Source organism: Chiloscyllium punctatum, chromosome 4, assembly GCF_047496795.1.
Source record: "Chiloscyllium punctatum isolate Juve2018m chromosome 4, sChiPun1.3, whole genome shotgun sequence".
Classification (NCBI taxonomy): Eukaryota; Metazoa; Chordata; class Chondrichthyes; order Orectolobiformes; family Hemiscylliidae; genus Chiloscyllium; species Chiloscyllium punctatum.
In genome coordinates, this window is record NC_092742.1 from 91401438 (window position 1) to 91420582 (window position 19145).

General features: G+C 44.8%; 1 protein-coding gene across 3 annotated transcripts in view; it reads left to right on the forward strand.

The window, feature by feature from the left end:
- tyro3 (TYRO3 protein tyrosine kinase) overlaps positions 1 to 19145 on the forward strand; it is a 98166-nt gene that overhangs the window by 63569 nt on the left and 15452 nt on the right. For all 3 annotated transcript variants that reach the window (XM_072569289.1, XM_072569290.1, XM_072569291.1), the window contains exons 8-11: positions 2517 to 2643; positions 3261 to 3361; positions 13901 to 13996; positions 14565 to 14645. In XM_072569289.1, coding sequence (XP_072425390.1) covers positions 2517 to 2643; positions 3261 to 3361; positions 13901 to 13996; positions 14565 to 14645 — 405 coding nt within the window. The remainder of the gene's footprint in view (positions 1 to 2516; positions 2644 to 3260; positions 3362 to 13900; positions 13997 to 14564; positions 14646 to 19145) is intronic.

Consider the following 19145-nt stretch of genomic DNA (forward strand, 5'->3'; position numbering starts at 1 on the left):
GCTGGCAGTTTCATGCGATCCGATGTCCCAGTGGAGTAGCTCCAGAGCCATATGCTGAGCAGTTATTTTTTAATAGGTAAGCCTGTTGTTGTTGGGAATCTGCTATAACAGACGATCCATTATTGGAGAGAATCGGCTGGAACAGGCAAGAGAGAATTCAATACAAGAGGCAATCTTGGAGAGAGAGGTTACTGAGGGAAAGATTCAATTAATGGAGAGAATGTACTGTGAGATGGGATTTTGTGGATGGAATATCTGACAGTAGACGCTCTAGTTCTGGAGGGAATTTGGTGTGAGAGAAATTGTCAGGCAGCAGTGCCTGAAACGATTGGATGTGCGGGTCAGTGAGGAAGGATATTATGTGAGTTGCTCATTCAGATGGCTTTCAATGGGTAGAATGGTTCTCCTTCTGTGCTGTAACAGTTCTCTGGTTCTGTGAGGTAGAGGGAATCTATAGAGAGATCTAATTTAAAGTAATAGATAATCTATTTCTCAAGGGAAATCGAACATCTTAAGGAATCTACTGGTCAGAGTGATCTCCTACTTCAGGTAAGTCTAGTGCACTGGAGATTCTTCCAATGTGGAAAGTCTACTGACAGAGGGAATCCATTTATAAGGGGAAAGCGAGAGTCAGGGAGAATCTATTGGCTAGAAGGAATGATCTAGTGCAACTGGAAAATTACTACTAATGGGGATCAATAGGAAATCTACTGTGAAGTGTGATCCACTGCCAACAGAAAATCATTACTGTCAGGGATCTACTGCAAGACAGAACCTATTTTACAAATGGGACAATAGAGATTGGCAGACAGAAGGGATCAAGTGGTAGAGGAAATCTATTACTCTAACAGATCTTCTGCTAGAAGGACTGTGTTGCTTGAGAGCATCTGTTATTGATGGAGGAACTGATGCACAAAGGAATCTCACCCAAGACGGACTTGGCTGCTGGATTTCTAACTCTCTAACCTCCACCAGCCTGACAACACAGTCCGATACCTGTGCTCCTCAATCCCTGGCATCATGAGCAACAGTTGACATCTTTACCAGGGACCCGCTTTCCCTTGACTGGGCCCCAAGCTTCAGAATTCTCTCCTTGCCCCTCTTCACCCATTGACCTCAATGTCCTCCTTTAAAACATTCCTTAAAACCTACCCCCTTTTGACCCAGCTTTTAGTCGTCCGACCAAACACCTCCTTGTGTGTTACGGTGTCGTAATTTGACTTTAGAATGTCTTATTTTACTAAAGGTCGCTACACAGATACAGGTTGTTGGTGCAAGTGGGAATTAGAAACGGAGGGGGACATACTGGAGGTTTCCGTTGCTGAGGATACTATGTCTCCTTCTGAGTGTGGTTCTGTGCAACCGACCCTAAGTCCAACACTAGGGTCCTGTCAGAGAGCTCCCTGTGCCAGTGTGATCTAATAATGTGCCTATAGAGTTAACCTGTGCTTGTGTTGCAGGAGATGTACCCACTTCTGCTGGTGTTAGTAATTTAACCAACAGTGCTACCCTCGGTCTCTTGCTCACCATCATTATTATGACTGTTGTTAATTTCTGCTTTAGATTTTTGCAAGCATACTTTTCCCTATATAGCTATTGGTTTTGCTTCTTGACCTGTTTTATTATTTGTTCACGGGATGTGGGCGTCGCTGGCTAGGCCCAGCATTTGTTTGCCCATCCCTAATTGCCCAGAGGGCAGTTAAGAGTCAGCCATACCACTGTGGGTCTGGAATCACATGTAGGCCAGACCAAGGAAGGGTGGCAGTTTCCTTCCCTGAAGGGCATTGGTGAACCAGGTGGGTTCTTCCCAACAATTGACAATGGATTCCTGGTCATCATTAGACTCTTAATTCCAGATTTGTTATTTTTTTGCTGTTTTTCCTTGTTGTGTTTCTTTTTCAATTTTTTTTGATGGAGGAGTATTATTGATTAGGGTCTGGTTGAGAAAGACCTGTGCCCGAAACGTCGATTCTCCTGCTCCTCGGATGCTGCCTGACCTGTTGCGCTTTTCCAGCGCCACACTCTCGACCCTGGTTGAGGCCAAGTGGAAATTGGTGACCGAATGACGGTTATATGCCAGTTGAGTGAGAACTCGACAGAGTGTAAACAGGGAACAGGTAACCAGAGCAGGCTGGAGTTGGTGATGATTTGAGTTGGAATAAACCGAGTAAGCTTGTGCCTGTCTGTCTATCCAACATTTAACGCCTGGTGCTCAAACTGACGTCAAGGTTTGCAGTTTGTTCCAATCCTGTAGGCCCACCAGGACATGAACATGAGTCAGCAGGGGCTGAATGACCCACGTCTTTTCTTCCCCTTCTTCTTGTGCCCCCTGGCAGACTGGTACAGGTTGGGCACCTACCCATGTGAGGAGGTACTGACGCTGATCCCTTTAGCCCCCACCCGGGATGGATGCAGTTTTTGTTTTGTCAGTTGTCCGTTTGTCTGTCAGGGAACCTGCTGAAGGATTCTGCCCTCTCCTGCGACTCGCACCATAATTTACCATCTGTTTTTCTTAGGGCCAGAAATGCCAGAGCGAAGGACTTCCTGGGCCCCTGTGATAATTGGAGTTCTCTGTGCTGCCTTAACTTTAATCAGCGTGCTTCTCGTTGTGTACCACATCCGCAGAAAGGAAATGCAGTTTGGGTAGGTTCATCATCATTCTGCCATTGGCGGCCGTGCATTCCATTACCTCACCTCCCTAACGTCGGTTCTCAAACTGGACGTTACACTGAAGTATTTGAGTGAACGAAGTAAAATAATGCTTATTTTCCCTTCCCCTGCCTCTGATCTGGGTTCAGTTCTGCCTTCACTACAGAAGGCATTACTGCAGTTCAGAAGAGCAAAGTGGAGTGCTAAGAATGGTGTTTGTAAGGTCCCTAACAGACTTGCCAAGGTGAATGTGGAAAGGATATTTCCTGTTCTGGGGGAAGTCCATAACTAGGAGGCACTGTCTTTGAAAATCAAGGCTCACCTTTTTGGAACTGCGATTTTGTGTTTCTTTCTCCCTCTGAGGGTTGAACGACTTTGAAACCCTGCCTTTGGCAGGAGGGTCGCTGTCAGTGATGGAGGTAGAGATGGATTCTTGTGAGCCAGGGGAGTGGCGTGGTGGTAGTGTCCCAGCATCTGAACTAGGAGGCTGGGGTTCAAGTCCCATGTGTGTAAAAGCATCTCTGAACAGATTGATTAGAAAAATAGGTTAAACTAAGGAAAGGAATCCAGTGAATCCAACTGCTGACCTGTTCTTGTCATTCTCTCCACAGGGAGGCCTTTGGCCCTATTTCTGATGGAGTGGGGCAGATGGTACAGTACAGGGCAGGAAGAGTCTACAACCGCAGAGGGGCAGAACGCATTGAGGCGACTTGTACGTAAAATCGTTTGATTCATCACATATGGGCATAAATTTGTCTTTGTATCCAAATGAGCATCACAATGAGCAGTCAAGCCCAAATCTAGGGCCTTGTCGTTTGGAATAAGCATGCCCATAATCCCTTCAGGAATGTAGCAACAAGAATCAGCATTGGTAGCTGTCTCTCGCGTTGTATTTATACATTGTTTCGTGTCACTGACCTCACCCCCAAGGTTTTATCTGTTTACAGTTAAGTATTCTGGATTAGTGGTGCTGGAAGAGCACAGCAGTTCAGGCAGCATCCAAGGAGCTTCGAAATCGACGTTTCAGGAAAAAACCCTTCATCAGGAATAAAGGCAGTGAGCCTGAAGCGTGGAGAGATAAGCTAGAGGAGGGTGGGGGTGGGGATAAAGTAGCATAAAGTACAATAGGTGAGTGGGGGAGGGGATGAAGGTGATAGGTCAGGGAGGAGAGGGTGGAGTGGATAGGTGGAAAAGGAGATAGGCAGGTAGGACAAGTCCGGACAAGTCATGGGGTCAGTGCTGAGCTGGAAGTTTAGAACCTCACCCTACTCTATGCTACTTTCTCCCCACCCCCACCCTCCTCTCGCTTATCTCTCCACGCTTCAGGCTCACTGCCCTTATTCCTGATGAAGGGCTTTTGCCCGAAACGTCGATTTCGAAGCTCCTTGGATGCTGCCTGAACTGCTGTGCTCTTCCAACACCACTAATCCAGAATCTAGTTTCCAGCATCTGCAGTCATTGTTTTCACCTCTACAGTTAAGTATGTCATCCTGTTTGATGTTACAGGCACCCTCTCACTCCTAAGACTTTCAGACTCAACTGTTCCAATGTCCTTCTGACTGATCTCAAAGAGATTATCCAAAACGTTGCTGCCTGTGTATTAACCTGCAACAGGTCCCATTCCCCTGTCACTGGTCAAGCACCAAATGGAACAGTGTCATCTGGTTTTCAGCTCACCTCATGGCCTGTACTGCTATGATCTCCCCTAGTTCCACAACCCTCCAAGATATCTGTGCTCCTCTAATTCTGACCCTTTGTGCACTCCTAGTTATAATTTCCTGATTGGCACTTTTTACTAGTTTGCTAGTTACCAGTTACTATGGGTAGCTTTGTGTTCAGTTGCCTAGGCCCCAGGATCCAGCATTTCAATGCCTCGGCCTCTCCACTTGGATTTCCAGCTTTACGATGTGTCTTAAAGCCAACATTCCTGGCCAAATAAAAACGGAAAACGGGAAATTGCTGGGAAATTGCAGGTCCTGCAGCATTGGTGGAGAGAATTCAGAGTTAACATTTCCGGTCCAGTGAGCCTTCCTCAGAACCAATGATAGCTTGGAAAATGTCGGTTTTAATGCAGGAGATGGGGTCGGGGGAGGGTGTAGGAAGTAAATGGTAGGTAGGGATAGAGCCCATTTCTGGCCAAGTGTTAGCTTGTCTGTCCTCATGTTTTTTCACATGATTCAGGATCATATCTTGTTTTCTAATGCACCTGCAAAGCACCTTGCAATGTTTCATTACACTACAGGGCTACACCAACATAAGTTGTCATTGTTTATGGGACCAGAACATCAGAGTGATGTTCTGTTCAGACAATTTGAGGAGGTTCGGTTCTGCATTAAGCTGGAGAGCATCAAAGGATTGACACCTGAGCCACATATCAGCTCGAGAATTAAAGACATGGTTGAAAGAGTGATGTGAGAACGTGGTGTTTTGATTATGGGGCACTCGCACCAGTACTGAGGGAAGACAAAGCTATTCTGGGGGGTTCATTCAAATAAGTATGGAACCAGTGTCTTGGCCAATGGTTTAACTAGTGCAACAGTGGGAGTGGGCTGATGGAAAGATTCGGAGAGACTTAGAAATCTAAAGAAAGATCAAGGCATTGGAACCGTGTCACCATCTGGGGAAGGACCAGCAAACTGGGTATGAATAGACAGAGTTCAACAAAAAATGTACATCAGTGGAGAAGATCATTGCAGGTAATAGATTGGAGTTTGTAACAAAGGGAGCGCAATGATTGTGGGGGTTTTCATCTTTGTATAGACTTGGAGAGTCAAATAATAAGAGTGCTCTGGGAGATAAGTTTGTGGAATGCTTTTATGACAGTTTCCTGCAGAAGTGACGAGAGATAAAGTTATCCCAGGTTTAATGTTGTGTAATGAGGCAAGGTTAATTAGCAATGACATAATATAAGATCCACTAGGAAATAGTGATCATAACACAATTGAATTCCACACAATTGATTTCCATGTTCATCGAGAAATTGATATATTCCAAACAGATACAAAGAATCTTAAATTCAATGTCAATTACACAGCTAGGGAGAGAGAGCTGACCATGCTTAGTTAGCAAGTAGACAAAAAGATATGGCAATAAACAAAGAGTTTGAAACATTTAAAGAAATAATACAAAGTGTGCAAAAAAAAAATTCCATTTGAAAAACAAAAGCTCAGCAAGAAAGACCATAACTCAGAGGAGCAGAAATTAGGCCATTCAGCCCAACGAGTCTGCTCCCACACTCAATCATGGCTGATAAGTTTCTCAACCCCATTCTCCCACTTTCTCCCCATAACTCTTGATCCGCTTGATGCTCAAGAACCTATCTGTGACAGTCTTAAATATATTAAATGACCTGGTCTCCATAGCCTTTTGTTGCAATGAGTTCCACAGATTCCCCACTCTCTGGCTAAAGAAGCTTCTCCTTATCTCCATTTTAAAATGTCTTCCCTTTACTCTAAGGCTGTGCCCTCAGGTCCTAGTCTCTCCGAACAATGGAAACATCTTCCCAACATCCACTCTGTCCAGGCCGTTCAGCATTCTGTAAGTTTCAATTATATTCCCCCTCATCCTTCTAAACTCCATTGAGTATAGACCCAGAGTCCTCAAATGTTCCTCATATTGTTAAGCTTTTCATTCTTGTGATCATTCTGCTGAACCTCGCCTGAACACGCTCCAAGTCCAGTATATCCTTCCTGAGATATGGGGCCCAGAACTGTGCAGAGTACTCCAAGTGTGGCCTGAGCAGAGCCTGACAGAGAAATACCCATCCATGGCTCACTTAGGAATTTGAGGGTAATACGAGATGCATGGAACAGTAGCAAAGCATGAGAATAAGTCTGAGGTTTGTGAATGTCTTAGAAGCTGGCAAAGGGCCAACAAAAAATTGGTAAGAATATCAAAACAATTTGTTTGGGCTTTTGTAAGTGAATAACAAAGGAAGGGAGTAGCTGAAGTAGGTGGAGATTGCTCAGGAGCAGGAGAGAGGAGGAATTATTGTGGGGAGTGAGGCACCGAACAAAATCTGTGCTTTAACAGTGGAGGGCAAAGGTTCATACTAATAAGTAAAGGGGAACCTAGAGCTGATAATGGAGTTATGAAATATCAGCAGAGGAAAAGTATTGACAAACCTCGAGGAGCTTAAACCTAACAAATTCCTACAACCTGCTAACCTCAGGTTCGAAAAGAGATAAGCTGCTGGAAAAGCACAGCAGGTCAGGCAGCTTCTGAGGAGCGGGAAAGTCGACGTTTCAGGCCAGAGCCCTTCATCAGGAACGAGGCCCTCATTCCGGATGAAGGGCTCCGGCCCGAAACGTCGACTCTCCTGCTCCTCCGTTGCTGCCTGACCTGCTGTGCTTTTCCAGCAACACACTCTCGACTCTGATCTCCAGCATCTGCAGACCTCACTGTCTCCCTTCGAAAATTAGATGCGTGAACAATGGCTTTCCAAAATTGCCTAGATTTGGGAATTGGCCCGTCGGATTGGAAGTTGCCAAATGTTAGATCATTTTACAAACAAGGAGGAAGAGAAAGAACAGTGTGCTCTAGACCAATTACTCATCAGTCATTGGGAAAGCACTGGAATCTATGATAAAGTAATCATTAACAATACAGTCAGTGAAGCATTGTATGATTGGAACAAGTCAATATAATTTTACTAAGGGGTTATCTAGTTTGACAGATTTCTTAGAGGTCTTTGAGGATGAAATAATAGGGTGTATTAAGGACCAGAGTAAAACTAGAATACCAAAAGGTGTTTGATAAAGTGCCACAGAAAGGAGACTGAAGGGTGACCTTATAGAAGTCATTTAAAATCATAGGTAAGGTAGATAGCCAACAGCTTCTCCCCACGGTAGGGGAGCCTAAAGCCTAGAGTGCAGCGGTTTAAGGTGAGCGGGGAGAGATACACAAGGGTCCAGAGGGGCAATTCTTTTCACACTGAGGGTATGGACCAAACACAGGAAAATGGGACTAGATTACTTTGTGAAAATGGGATGGCATGGGCAGGTTGGGTCGAAGGGCCTGGTTCCATGCTGTCAACCTCCATGACTCTATAACAGCCATGACATGGAGGGGCCGCTGTTGGACTGGGGTGGACAAAAGTTAAATATCACACAACGCCAGGTTAGAGTCCAACAGGTTTATTTGGAAGGACTAGCTTTTGGAACACAGCTACCCGATGAAGGAGCAGCGCTCTGAAAGCTAGTGCTTCCAAATAAACCTGTTGGACTATAACCTGATGTTGTGTGATTTTTAACATTGTCTTTAAAAGCCAATAGGCAGGATAAGGTCTCATGGTGTTTGATAATACAGTACCGTATAGAGAGTAACACTTAATGGACAAGAAGCAGAGACATAACAAAGGCATAAAAAGAACATATTTAAGTTGGCAAATGGTAAATACTGGAATGCTGCAAGAGTCAGTATTGAGGCCTCGGCCATTTTATAGTCAATGTGAATGATTTGGATGAAAAAAACAGGGAGTTTGCTGAACCAGGGTCCCAGCCCTCTGCCAGGGGTAAGTGGGGACTGAGTGGTAAGTTGCATATCCCTGGTTCACTGAGACAGATATATATGTAAAAGTGCAGCTTGCCTTAAAACAGATCTGTTTTCATTAGCAGCGTGTACAAAACACAAGTTGTGAAGCTTACACTTTTCAGGCGAAGGTATAAATTGATCGGAGTTCTTTGGAAAGGTATGATGCCCATTGGAAAGATGAAGTACCTGTTCAGATATCCCCAGGGACACCTTCAGGAGAGGCCAAGTGCTCTTTGGGCTTGTTAAAAACAGACATGACTGTGGATAAACTAATTGGAACTGTCAGGATGCCAGGGCATTTACATCTCCTGGCCTTTAACTCTAAAAGGTCTGACGTTTTTGAAAATAATTCAGTCTTTGTTATTCCCCCTCTGTCGGTTGACATAAGCCTGACGCCCACCATTACAGGATTTGTGCTGCATGACTGATTTCATAAGCTAGGAGAAAGTGAGGACTGCAGAAGCTGAAGATCAGATCGAAAGTGTGATGCTGGAAAAGCACAACAGATCAGGCAACATCTGAGGAGTAGGAGAATCGACGTTTCGGGCATTAGCCCTTCATCAGGAATTAGCTGTCATTATCACAGTGGGTGGACTGTCAGGTCAGAATTTGATTGACAGCTCCAAGTGTTTGTAAAGATTTTGAAATGGGGTGATAAATACCCCATTTACTTATATGGAAGGAATTAAGTAGTTGAAGAGGTTTGAATCTCGTGAATGGATTTTTATCACAAGAGTATTTATTTTTAAGCAGTGAGATCATCCTAGGCACTTTGAACTTTATTTTATCTCAGCATTGGTTCTGAGGTCTGCACCAATGATGGCCATTGGATGAGTTGGCATGGAGGATATAAGGGCAGGAGTCAGTATTGTGGTTATAAGGGAGGTGGGTTGTCTTGAGGATGGGTAGAGAGGCATTCGTTGTGATGGAGGTTTTGTTGGGTTGGGTGTGGGATTGGCTGGAGTTGGCATGAACAAAACACAGGGAGTGCTTGGGGATGTGAGTGCTGAGGGCTGGTTATATAGAGGGCTGCTTTCTCTTTTTGTTTTAATCTTTCCCTGACAAGTATCAGACCACCAGGGCGGTCCTCAACATGTGACAATCTCTGCAGCATTTCTGGAATGGCAAGTCAGACCCAGCTCCCATTAACACCCACCCATCCAGCAACACAAATACGGCAGCAGTCGTGGAGAGAGAAAGACAGAGTTCGATTCCAAATCCAGCGCATGTTTCCTTCAGAACTCCAGTTTACCTGCTGAGTTTCTCCAGTGTTCTCTGTGTTTGTTTCAGATTTCCAGCATCTGCTGTACTTTGCTTCCATTGAAGAATAATAAGGGAAAATATTAAAAATCAAAGGCTTTCCCAGACCAGGAGCCAATGTAGGTCAGCGAGTGCAGGCATTGTAGAGGTTATTGTCTCTTTAATGATAACATCGTCATCTCTTCTGCACTTCTGCCCTATTTCCAATTGGGTGCCCTGAGGTACACACACTGTGGGGCATATGGAATGACTCTCTCTCCAACTTCCAATTCTATCCAAGTTGGATTTACCGTTCGTGCATCCCACCTGAGAGAGGCTAACATCTTGGGTTGACCGTTTCCTCAATGTGGAAATGGTCAGTGAGCAGACCAGGATGAGAGTGGGTGAAAGGGCAGGTGATAACAGGCAGGGCAGAATATATAGTGACAGAAGACAGGGATTTGTTAGAGTGCGTGGCAACTGGCAGAAAGATTGGTAACCAAGCAACACATTGGAAGGGATTGACAAAAGGCCTGGAGATGAAATTGAGAGTAATGAGCTAGATGATCTGAAATGCTCTACCTGAGAACTTTCAAAAGAAAATTGGATAAATACTTGAGATTCTGGGAACAGAGTGGGGAAATGGGACTAATTGGGGAGCTTTTTCACAGAGTTAAGAAAAGAGGTTCCTTCTGTCTTACAATGGTCTATTTTTCAGATGAGTAGATGTAAACTGTGAATAGATAATTAGAGGATGTGGAGAGCAATATTAACTTAGGATTTCTCAAAATAGGTTTGAAAGTTAGATCTCAAAAGTATCAGCTCGCTGTTTCGTGCTGCCACTATATAGAAGCAACATGAATGGGTTCAACACTGACAGGATCCACTGTCAAGCCAAAAAGACATTCTGCCTATCAGACAAATGAATAGAGCGGTATGTGAATTTTGATGCCGGTGTATTGCCATACGTCCCAAAGGCTGCAGGTTGTGTCAGACAGCATATCCTTTCATCTGCTCACAACATAAGGAAGTACTGGCTGTACCTGAACCAGCCAGTGCTTATTGTTAGTGATTCTGCAGTTGGACAGCATTTGTCGAATAATCCTAAATGTGTTCCAAAAGTTAAGCTGATAACAAATGCGGCAATGTTGCTCAGGCTTGCAGTACAGTGAACATGAGTGCTCGGGAATCGACACATATTAATGCACAGAGCCATTTACAGACATAGACAACAAGTCCATGCCCTGCATCTGTTTCAACTGAACAAAATGGTAGCAGCCATTCACTAGTTCGTTTCTCAAGGAAATGCCGAAACCAATCAGACTTCAGCTACCTGGTTTAAAACGTAACCAAAGCCTGGCAGTCAATTGTCAATCATCATTAAGTTGTGCATTCTCCATGGCAACGTTTCTACCAATCAAAGACCATTTGCCAAACAAGGAGCACTCTCCTCTTGTGCTGCATAAAAGAGGGTTTTTTTCCCCCTTGAAATGGTATTTTTGTGAATTGTCCCAATGAGGTGAAAATTCAAATTTTCAACAAAATGTGTCTTTTGTCAGCAGTATTTCAGAGGAATTGAAGACTGAAACAGAATTCTAACTATTTTAACCAGTTGTTTCCATGGGCGCATGGAACTAAAACAAGGGGGCACAGCCTCAAAATACGGGAGAAGGGGGTTTAGGACTGAGCTGAGGAGGAACTCCTTCACCCCGAAGGTTGTGAATCAGTGGAATTCCCTACCCAGTGAAGCATTTGAGGCTAACTCGTTGAATTTTTTTTTAAGGCAAAGATAAATCGATTTTTGAATAGTAATGGAATTACGGGTTACGGTGAGCGGGCGGGTAAGTGGAGCTGAAAAAGATCAGCCATGATCTTGTTGAGTGGCAGAGCAGGTTCGGAGAGGCGGGGGGGGGGGGGGGGGGAGCAGATGGTTAACTCCAGCTCCTAGTTCTAATTCTAACTAGTTAATACCTTTATGAAAAGGACAGACACATTATGGTATGGATGCATTAAGCATTGGTGAACAGATTTTTCAGCTTGTAATTTACCCATCTCCTGTATCTCCTCAACAGCTTAATTTATCAAAAATAAATCCAACCGTGTCTTGAATTTTCTAACACTATCCGCCCCCACTATCTCTGTGTGCAGTCTGTTCAACACATTCACCTCCTTTTGCATCAAATACTTAAATCACGACCATCTGTTCATCTACCTTTACATTAATCACATTGTCAAAATAGCACAAACAGGAATCTGCATGAGCCCCCATTGTGCTTGAAGGAGCACACAGAGAGAACCTGAACCTGCTGCACGTACTGCTGCAGTCAGAGTTCAATAATCAATTTCTTATGTTTGCTTAATGTAGATTGTAATGATCCACTGATGGATCACTTGAGGTGGACTTTAGGGTTACTTCACTATGACAGATCGAGCTGAACTCTAATGCAGAATTAATCAAAAGTGTAATTGTTAGATGTGGGTGGTGCTGGCATCAAGGCTAATCAAATCAACGCTTGCAAAGAAAAATGCCGAGCTAATAGATCAGAAATAATATTTTGCTATCTTGTCATTCACTTGTTCACTCCAGTTAAGAGCAACTTCCGGTACTCATTCAGTTGCCTCATTTAGCCTCTTGCATCGTCCTGCACCTCTCCCAGTGATTCTGTATGTGCCTCTCAGCCCTTCTCAATATACAGCACAACCTCCCAGTGATTCTGTATGTATCTCCCTGCCCTTCTCAATATACTGCACAACCTCCCAGTGATTCTGTGTGTATCTCCCTGCCCTTCTGAATATACTGCACAACCTCCCAGTGATTCTGTGTGTATCTCCCTGCCCTTCTCAATATACAGCACAACCTCCCAGTGATTCTGTGTGTATCTCCCTGCCCTTCTCAATATACTGCACAACCTCCCAGTGATTCTGTATGTATCTCCCTGCCCTTCTGAATACACTGCGCAACCTCCCAGTGATTCTGTGTGTATCTCCCTGCCCTTCTGAATACACTGCGCAACCTCCCAGTGATTCTGTGTGTATCTCCCTGCCCTTCTGAATACACAGCACAGCCTCCCAGTGATTCTGTGTGTATCTCCCTGCCCTTCTGAATACACAGCGCAGCCTCCCAGTGATTCTGTATCTCACTGCTCTTCTGAATGCACTGTACAATCTCCCAGTGATTCTGTATGTATCTCCCTGTTCTTCTAAATATACTGCATAATTTCTGGGTGAATCAGTGTGACTTTCTCTGTCTGATCTTTCCAATCTGGTACACATCTCCCAGTAATTCTGTGTGTATCTCTCCGCTTTTCCACGTGTGCTGCACAATCTCCCAATATTCTGTATGTGTCCCTTGCTGCTGTCCTCAATATTATACCCATCTTGCAGTAGTTCAATGTCTCTCTCTCTCTCTCTCTCCCTCCCTCTCTCTGTCTGCCTACTCTCCCTAATATGGTACCTACCAATAATTCTGTGTGAGTCTCTCTGTCTGTTTTTCTCAACATGGTTGCTGTGTGGGGAGGTTTATGAAGGAGGGAGGGAGGTGGGTGGTGCTGGCATAATAATGGAGAAAGATCTTGTGATGGTTCCCTCTGGCTTGTTCCTGCCCCCATCCGATGGTCCCAGAGGCAGTTTGTGTTTGGTGACATAGCAGCTCACCCACCAGTGGAGAGAAGCCGAGTGAAGCTTTTTAAGCGGGCATTTGACAGCACGTTGCCAAGGGCAGTGTGATTCTGATGGCACGGACCTCAGGCTGGGTCAGTGACTGGGTGGAGGTGGCTGTGTGGTGGGATACTGTATTGTCATGGAAACGAGGCCCAGTCTGACCGGGACTGGAGCTGTTTGACCAAGGCCATCAGCTAGCAGAGGATTGTTAGAAGGAACAGCTCCCATGCACTCTCCTCAATGGCTTCTGCTTCCCTCAGCCCCTTCTTGAACCTTCTCACCCCAACCCAGCTGCACCCTCTATAGAGGCTTTCCCCTCATCAACTCTGTCTGTGGAGCCACCAGGCCTCTGGGCCTTAAGGAACAGGTCCGGAATGCTCCCTCTGGTCCAAAAGATTCAGCGCCTGTGAAATTCTTCTTGTCTTCATCAGTAATTCTGTGTGTGTGTGTGCGCGTGCGTGCGTGCGTGCGTGTGTGTGTGCGTGTGTGTGTGCGTGCGTGTCTCTCTCACTCTGTGTATGTGTGTGTGTGTGTCTCTCACTCTGTCTGTGTGTGTGTCTCTCACTCTGTCTGTGTGTGTGTCTCTCTCTCTCTCTCACTCTGTGTGTGTGTGTGTGTGTGTGTCTCTCACTCTGTGTGTGTGTGTGTGTGTGTGTCTCTCACTCTGTGTGTGTGTGTGTGTGTGTGTGTGTCTCTCATTCTGTGTGTGTGTGTGTGTGTGTGTGTGTGTGTGTGTGTGTGATTGTGCGCCACACTCTGCATGTGAAGGTTGATGTGCTACCTTAGTAACAGTGATTTGTTTTTTTTTGTCTTGGTACAGTCGATACTTTGGGAATCAGTGACGCTTTGAAGCAGAAGTTGGAAGATATTTTCATTCATGAGAGACAGCTGGAGCTGGGGCGCACGCTGGGCAGAGGTCAGCCTGTCAGTCTTTGATCTGCTCACTCCCTCCCTCCTTCCTTCTCCTGAAAGTACTGGTGGCTCCTGATGCTTCTTTGCCCCTGCAGAGGGGCTCTTCCAGGACAGAAAACTGCCACACATGAGGAGAAGGTGGCCCTTTCTGAGTCACGGGTTCAAATCCAACTCAAGCTCAGGTTGATGCTGCAGTGCGTCAGTAAGGGAGTCAGTCTCCCCTCTCTCGGGTGAACACTCAGAATCTCATATCATTGTTTGATGAAACACGGCTGAGTTTCCTGCGATGTCCTGGCCCACCTATCGAAACAATGAAACAGATTCCCTGCCTCATTATCATCCAGGCCCCTCTCTGGTGGCCTTGCTGGGCGCAGATTGGCTACTGGATTCCCTGCCCTAGAGCAACGCCTCGCCTCAGGAGTATTCTGAAAGTCAAAGGTGTTCCATAAATGCATGTTCTAGACTGGGCCTACACATGAAGCCACTGGGTGATGTCCCAAGCCCGCTCCTGTTTCGTAAAGACTGTGTTACTGTCTGACTTGACAACGTGCGTTTCCATTTTTAATTTCCAGGGGAGTTCGGCTCTGTCAAGGAGGCTTACCTAAAGATGGAAGACGGGTCCTCTCAAAGATTGGCTGTGAAAATGCTAAAAAGTAAGTGTAGCCCTTGTCCAAACTGAGGTTGCAGTGCAGTAAGAGTAGGGAAGCCTTAAGAGAACTGTTCAGGCCCAGAAGGAGACCAGGCCTGGAGTATTGTGCACACGTTTGGCCTCCCTGTCTGAGGAAGGATATTGGAAACGGTTCAGAGAAGGTTCGCTTGACTGACTATAAAAGCAAGATGCAATGTGGGCATCAATGGCTGGGTCAGCATTTATTACCCATCCCTAGTTGCCCTTGAGAAAGCGGTGGTGAGCTGCCTTCCTGAACTGCTGCAGTCCATGGTGCTGTAGGTAGGTAGACCCACAATGCCCTTAGGCAGGGAATTCTGGGGTTTTGACCCAGCGACAGTGAGGGAACGGTGGTATATTTCCATAGCAACATCTGTGTAGAGAGATGTACAGAGTTAATGTTTTGAGTCCAATATGATTCTATATTGGAACTAGAATGGCCTGGGCACCTGTCTTTTGAAGGAAGGTTGGTCCTTTATCCATTAGTGCTTAGTAATGTGATTGAAACGTGGCCATTAACATTATTCTGTATACAATATGACAGGCTGGATGTTTCCCCTTATGGGAGAAACTGGAACTAGAGGGCACCGTTTAGAAATCAGTTTCTCATTTCAGACTGAGATGAGGAGTAGTTTTATGTCTCCCTCAGAGAATTGTTTGTGGCTTTCCATCCCCAGACAGAGCGGCAGAGACCAGGTCACTAAATATACAGCAAACTTGGTTTTAACCAGCACTTTTTGGACCATCACTCTCAATAAACCAGCTAATAATTATATACTTCAAATACTGCAAAGTCAATGGTTATGTTCTGTCCAGTTATTTTAGTTTTTAAATTTATTGATCTCTGTTTCAATATACTTGTTGTTCAATCAAAATGGACATACAAAATTTCAAGTTGATTCAATTTTGAGTCAATTTCTCTTTAAATACTGTTATCTACTGGCATACCCAAGTAGTCGTAGAGTTATACAGACCCTTCAGTCCAACCAGTCCATCCCGAACATAATCCCAAACTAAACTGGTCCCACCTGCCTGCTCCTGGCCCATACCCCTCCAAACCTTTCCTGTTCACGTAATTATCCAAATGTCTTTTAAATGTTGTGACTGTACCCGCATTGACCATGTCCTCGGGACATTCGTTCCACACGTGAACTGTCCTCTGTGTAAGAAATTTGCCCCTCGTGTCTTTATTCAATCTCTCTCCTCTCACTTCAAAATGTGCCCCTCGTCTTGAAATACCCCATCCTAGGGAAGAGTCACCTACCATTAATTCTTTCTGTACCCCTTATGATTTTATAAACGTCTATAAGGTCACCTCTCAACCTCCTAACGGACCAGTGATAAAAGTCCAGACTATCCAGTCTTTCTTCATAACTCAAACCTAGTCTGTAGAGGGTGCGAGTGAGAAGGTTCTCGCCAGGTAAATGTTATCTAAGGCAAAGTTGTGTTATTAATTAAATGATTTAAATAAAGCATAACAGCGTGTGGTGTGTATTTTTACATTGATTATGTGGACCTCTCAATCACCTCTTGATATTTGATCACTCCTGGTCACAAAGGTGCTGGTTAGTAAACAGTTTGCTATGTTCAGGGCTGACTTTGACGGATCCTTTGTCATGAGGATCACTGAGGATTGGGAAGGGAGGGGAGGGGGTAGCAGCCGGCAAGGTGGAGTTGAGACCACGATCCGTTCAGCCAAGATCTTGATATGACGGACTCTGAGATAAGACGTAACAGGGGTCCAGTGAAGAGACAGCTCTCCCCATCCACCCTCTCGATCCGTCCTCACTTGAGAAAGTCAAAGGTGAGAGAAGACCATTCGGCCCAACTGAGCCCAATGTCCCTTGCTCGAATTCTAGGTTCAGCTCTCTATCCTGGAAAATATGAGCACATCATCTAAAATGATGCTCCAGTACAGTGCTGTGGGAGCACAGTGCCAACTTTTAAACCAAATAATGCCTTCTCAGTTGGATGTAAAAGTTCTTGTGACATTGTTTTTGAATAATAACAGTGCTACTGATTAATATTTATCCCTCAAACAACATTCCGATGAAGCTATTGGAGGGAAATTTGCTGTGTACCAATTGGATGTTATGTAAAATACAATACAACAATGACAATATCATTGCTGATATCAGATATTCTTTGAACATATTCCCAATCAATTGTCCCAGCCATTTCAAAACACTTTATGCTCTATTTTCATTTGAGGGCCGAATTTCTTCCGAAGAATTGAGTAACTATATTACAAGGTTTGTATTTACCCAGGATGAGTTTAACGTGATGTTTCAGCTTTAATTTATTTGGAGCCATTTGTTATGATTACTCCCAGGTTCCCAGTAAAGGTTGTCCAGTTCTGATCATGATTCAAATTTTAAAAAGCTTATCCAGATGCGAGGAGAAAGACAGAGACATGGACAGACTCACAGACAGACAGTCAGACAGACATATGGACAGAGAGACATATAGACACAGACAGACATTCAGACACAGACTGATGGACACATGGACAGAGAGAGAGACACATGGACAGACAGACAGACAGGGAGCATAGACAGACGGACATCTAGGCACATGGGGGGGGGGGGGGGGCGGTATGTATCACACAGATAGATGGGTACATGGACAGACAGGCGGACTAACAGACAGACGGGGCACGTGAGGGACCCTGTATGGGACAGTTACCGATTCTGAAGATTGGTGGGACTGAAAGCTAATCACCCCCTAACTGAAGCTAACGAGACAGAGAGATGGTTATCACCAGGGCTGGAAACCATGGTAACGTGAGAGTCAAGCTTGCAGTTGCTGAAACTGCTTAAAGAAGCTTCCGGTGATTCACATTTCTCTTTGTTATGAAACCCAGAGCCATATCAGGGCGAAGTGGGTTGAATTATGAGAACAGATTATCGAGGCTTGTCCTACTCCAGCATAGAAAATTCCAGGATGATCTAATTGAGGTGCTCAAGATGATTAAAGGATTTGTTGGGGCCCATAGAGAGATACTATATCCTTATGTGGGGATTACCCAGAATCCCCATGGAGCACGAACCTCAAAATCAAAATCAGGGAATACTTCCTCACACATAGGTAAGGGAATTCTAGAAATGTATTTCTCATAACCCTGATTAAACTGTGAGCCAATTGAAGACTTGCATTTAGATAAGGGTATTGAGGGATATATGGACAAAGGTTTGACTTAGGAACAGGAATAGGCCCTTTGAGTGTGCCCTAGCATTCCAACGGATGATCCGATTATTCCTCATTCCCTCCCCTGATAACCTTTCGCCCCTCGCTTATCAGGAGTCTGTCTTCCTCGGCTTTTAAAAAATATTGGAAAACTTTTGCTTTCACCTCCTTTTGAGGAAGGGAGATCCAAAGGTTCAGAACGGACTGAGAAAACACATTTCTCCTTGCCTCTTATCTGAAATGTGCGTTTTGAAACACTGACTCCTAATTTTAGATTCTTCTATGAGAGGAACCACTCTCCCACATCCACACTGTCAAGATTACTCAGGGTATTATATGTGTCAATCAAATCGCCTCTTCCTCTACCAAACAAGCCCAGTCTGTCCAAACCTGCCCAGTCCAGGAATTAGTCTTGTAAACCTCCCCTGAACGGCTTCTAATAAGGAGGCCAATAAGGAGTAAATATCACCAATCTGTCCTAGTCCATTCACGTTAACACTACAGTCAAGAAAGCACATCAACGCCTCGACTTTCTCAGGAGGCTAAAGAAATTGGCATGTCCACAAGGACTCTAACCAGTTTTTATAGATGCATCACAGAAAGCATTGTACCCATCTGCATCGCAGCTTAGTGTGGCAACTGCTCTGCCCAGGACTGCAAGAGATTACAGAGAGAGCTGTGAACGCAGTCCAGTCCATCACAAAAACCTTGCTTCATTCCGTTGACTCCATCTCCAGTTCGCTGCCTTGGAAAAGCAGCCAACATAATCAGCCTCCCGCCCAGGGTTATACACTCGAAGAATGCGCCTTAAGTATCAACTCGTAAGCTTTCCACTCTACACGTTTTGAGTGCACGTGACAATAAGGCTAATTCAATTCAATTCCACCCTCTTCCATCAGACAGGAAACACACAAGTTTGAAAACAGGTACCAACAGATTCAAGAACAGCTTCTTCCCCACTATTATCAGACTTATGAATGGACTTCTCATACACTAGCACTGATCTTTCTCTGTACCTTTTCTGTCGCTGTAGCACTGTATTCTGCATTCTGTTCTAATGTACTTACGTAAGCTATGATTTGTCTGGATAGCGTGCAAAACAGTACTTTTTACTGTATCGCCGTACATGTGGCAATATTAAATCAATTCAAATCAAAGCTTTACACAGTACTTCAGAAGCAGTCTCACCACCACTCGATTATATTAGCGTAACCTCCCCAAGCTTAGACTTTTGTATCAAAGGGTATGGATTGCAGGTGGGTAAACGGAGTTAAGCTACATGTCAGTTTTGGTCACCTTG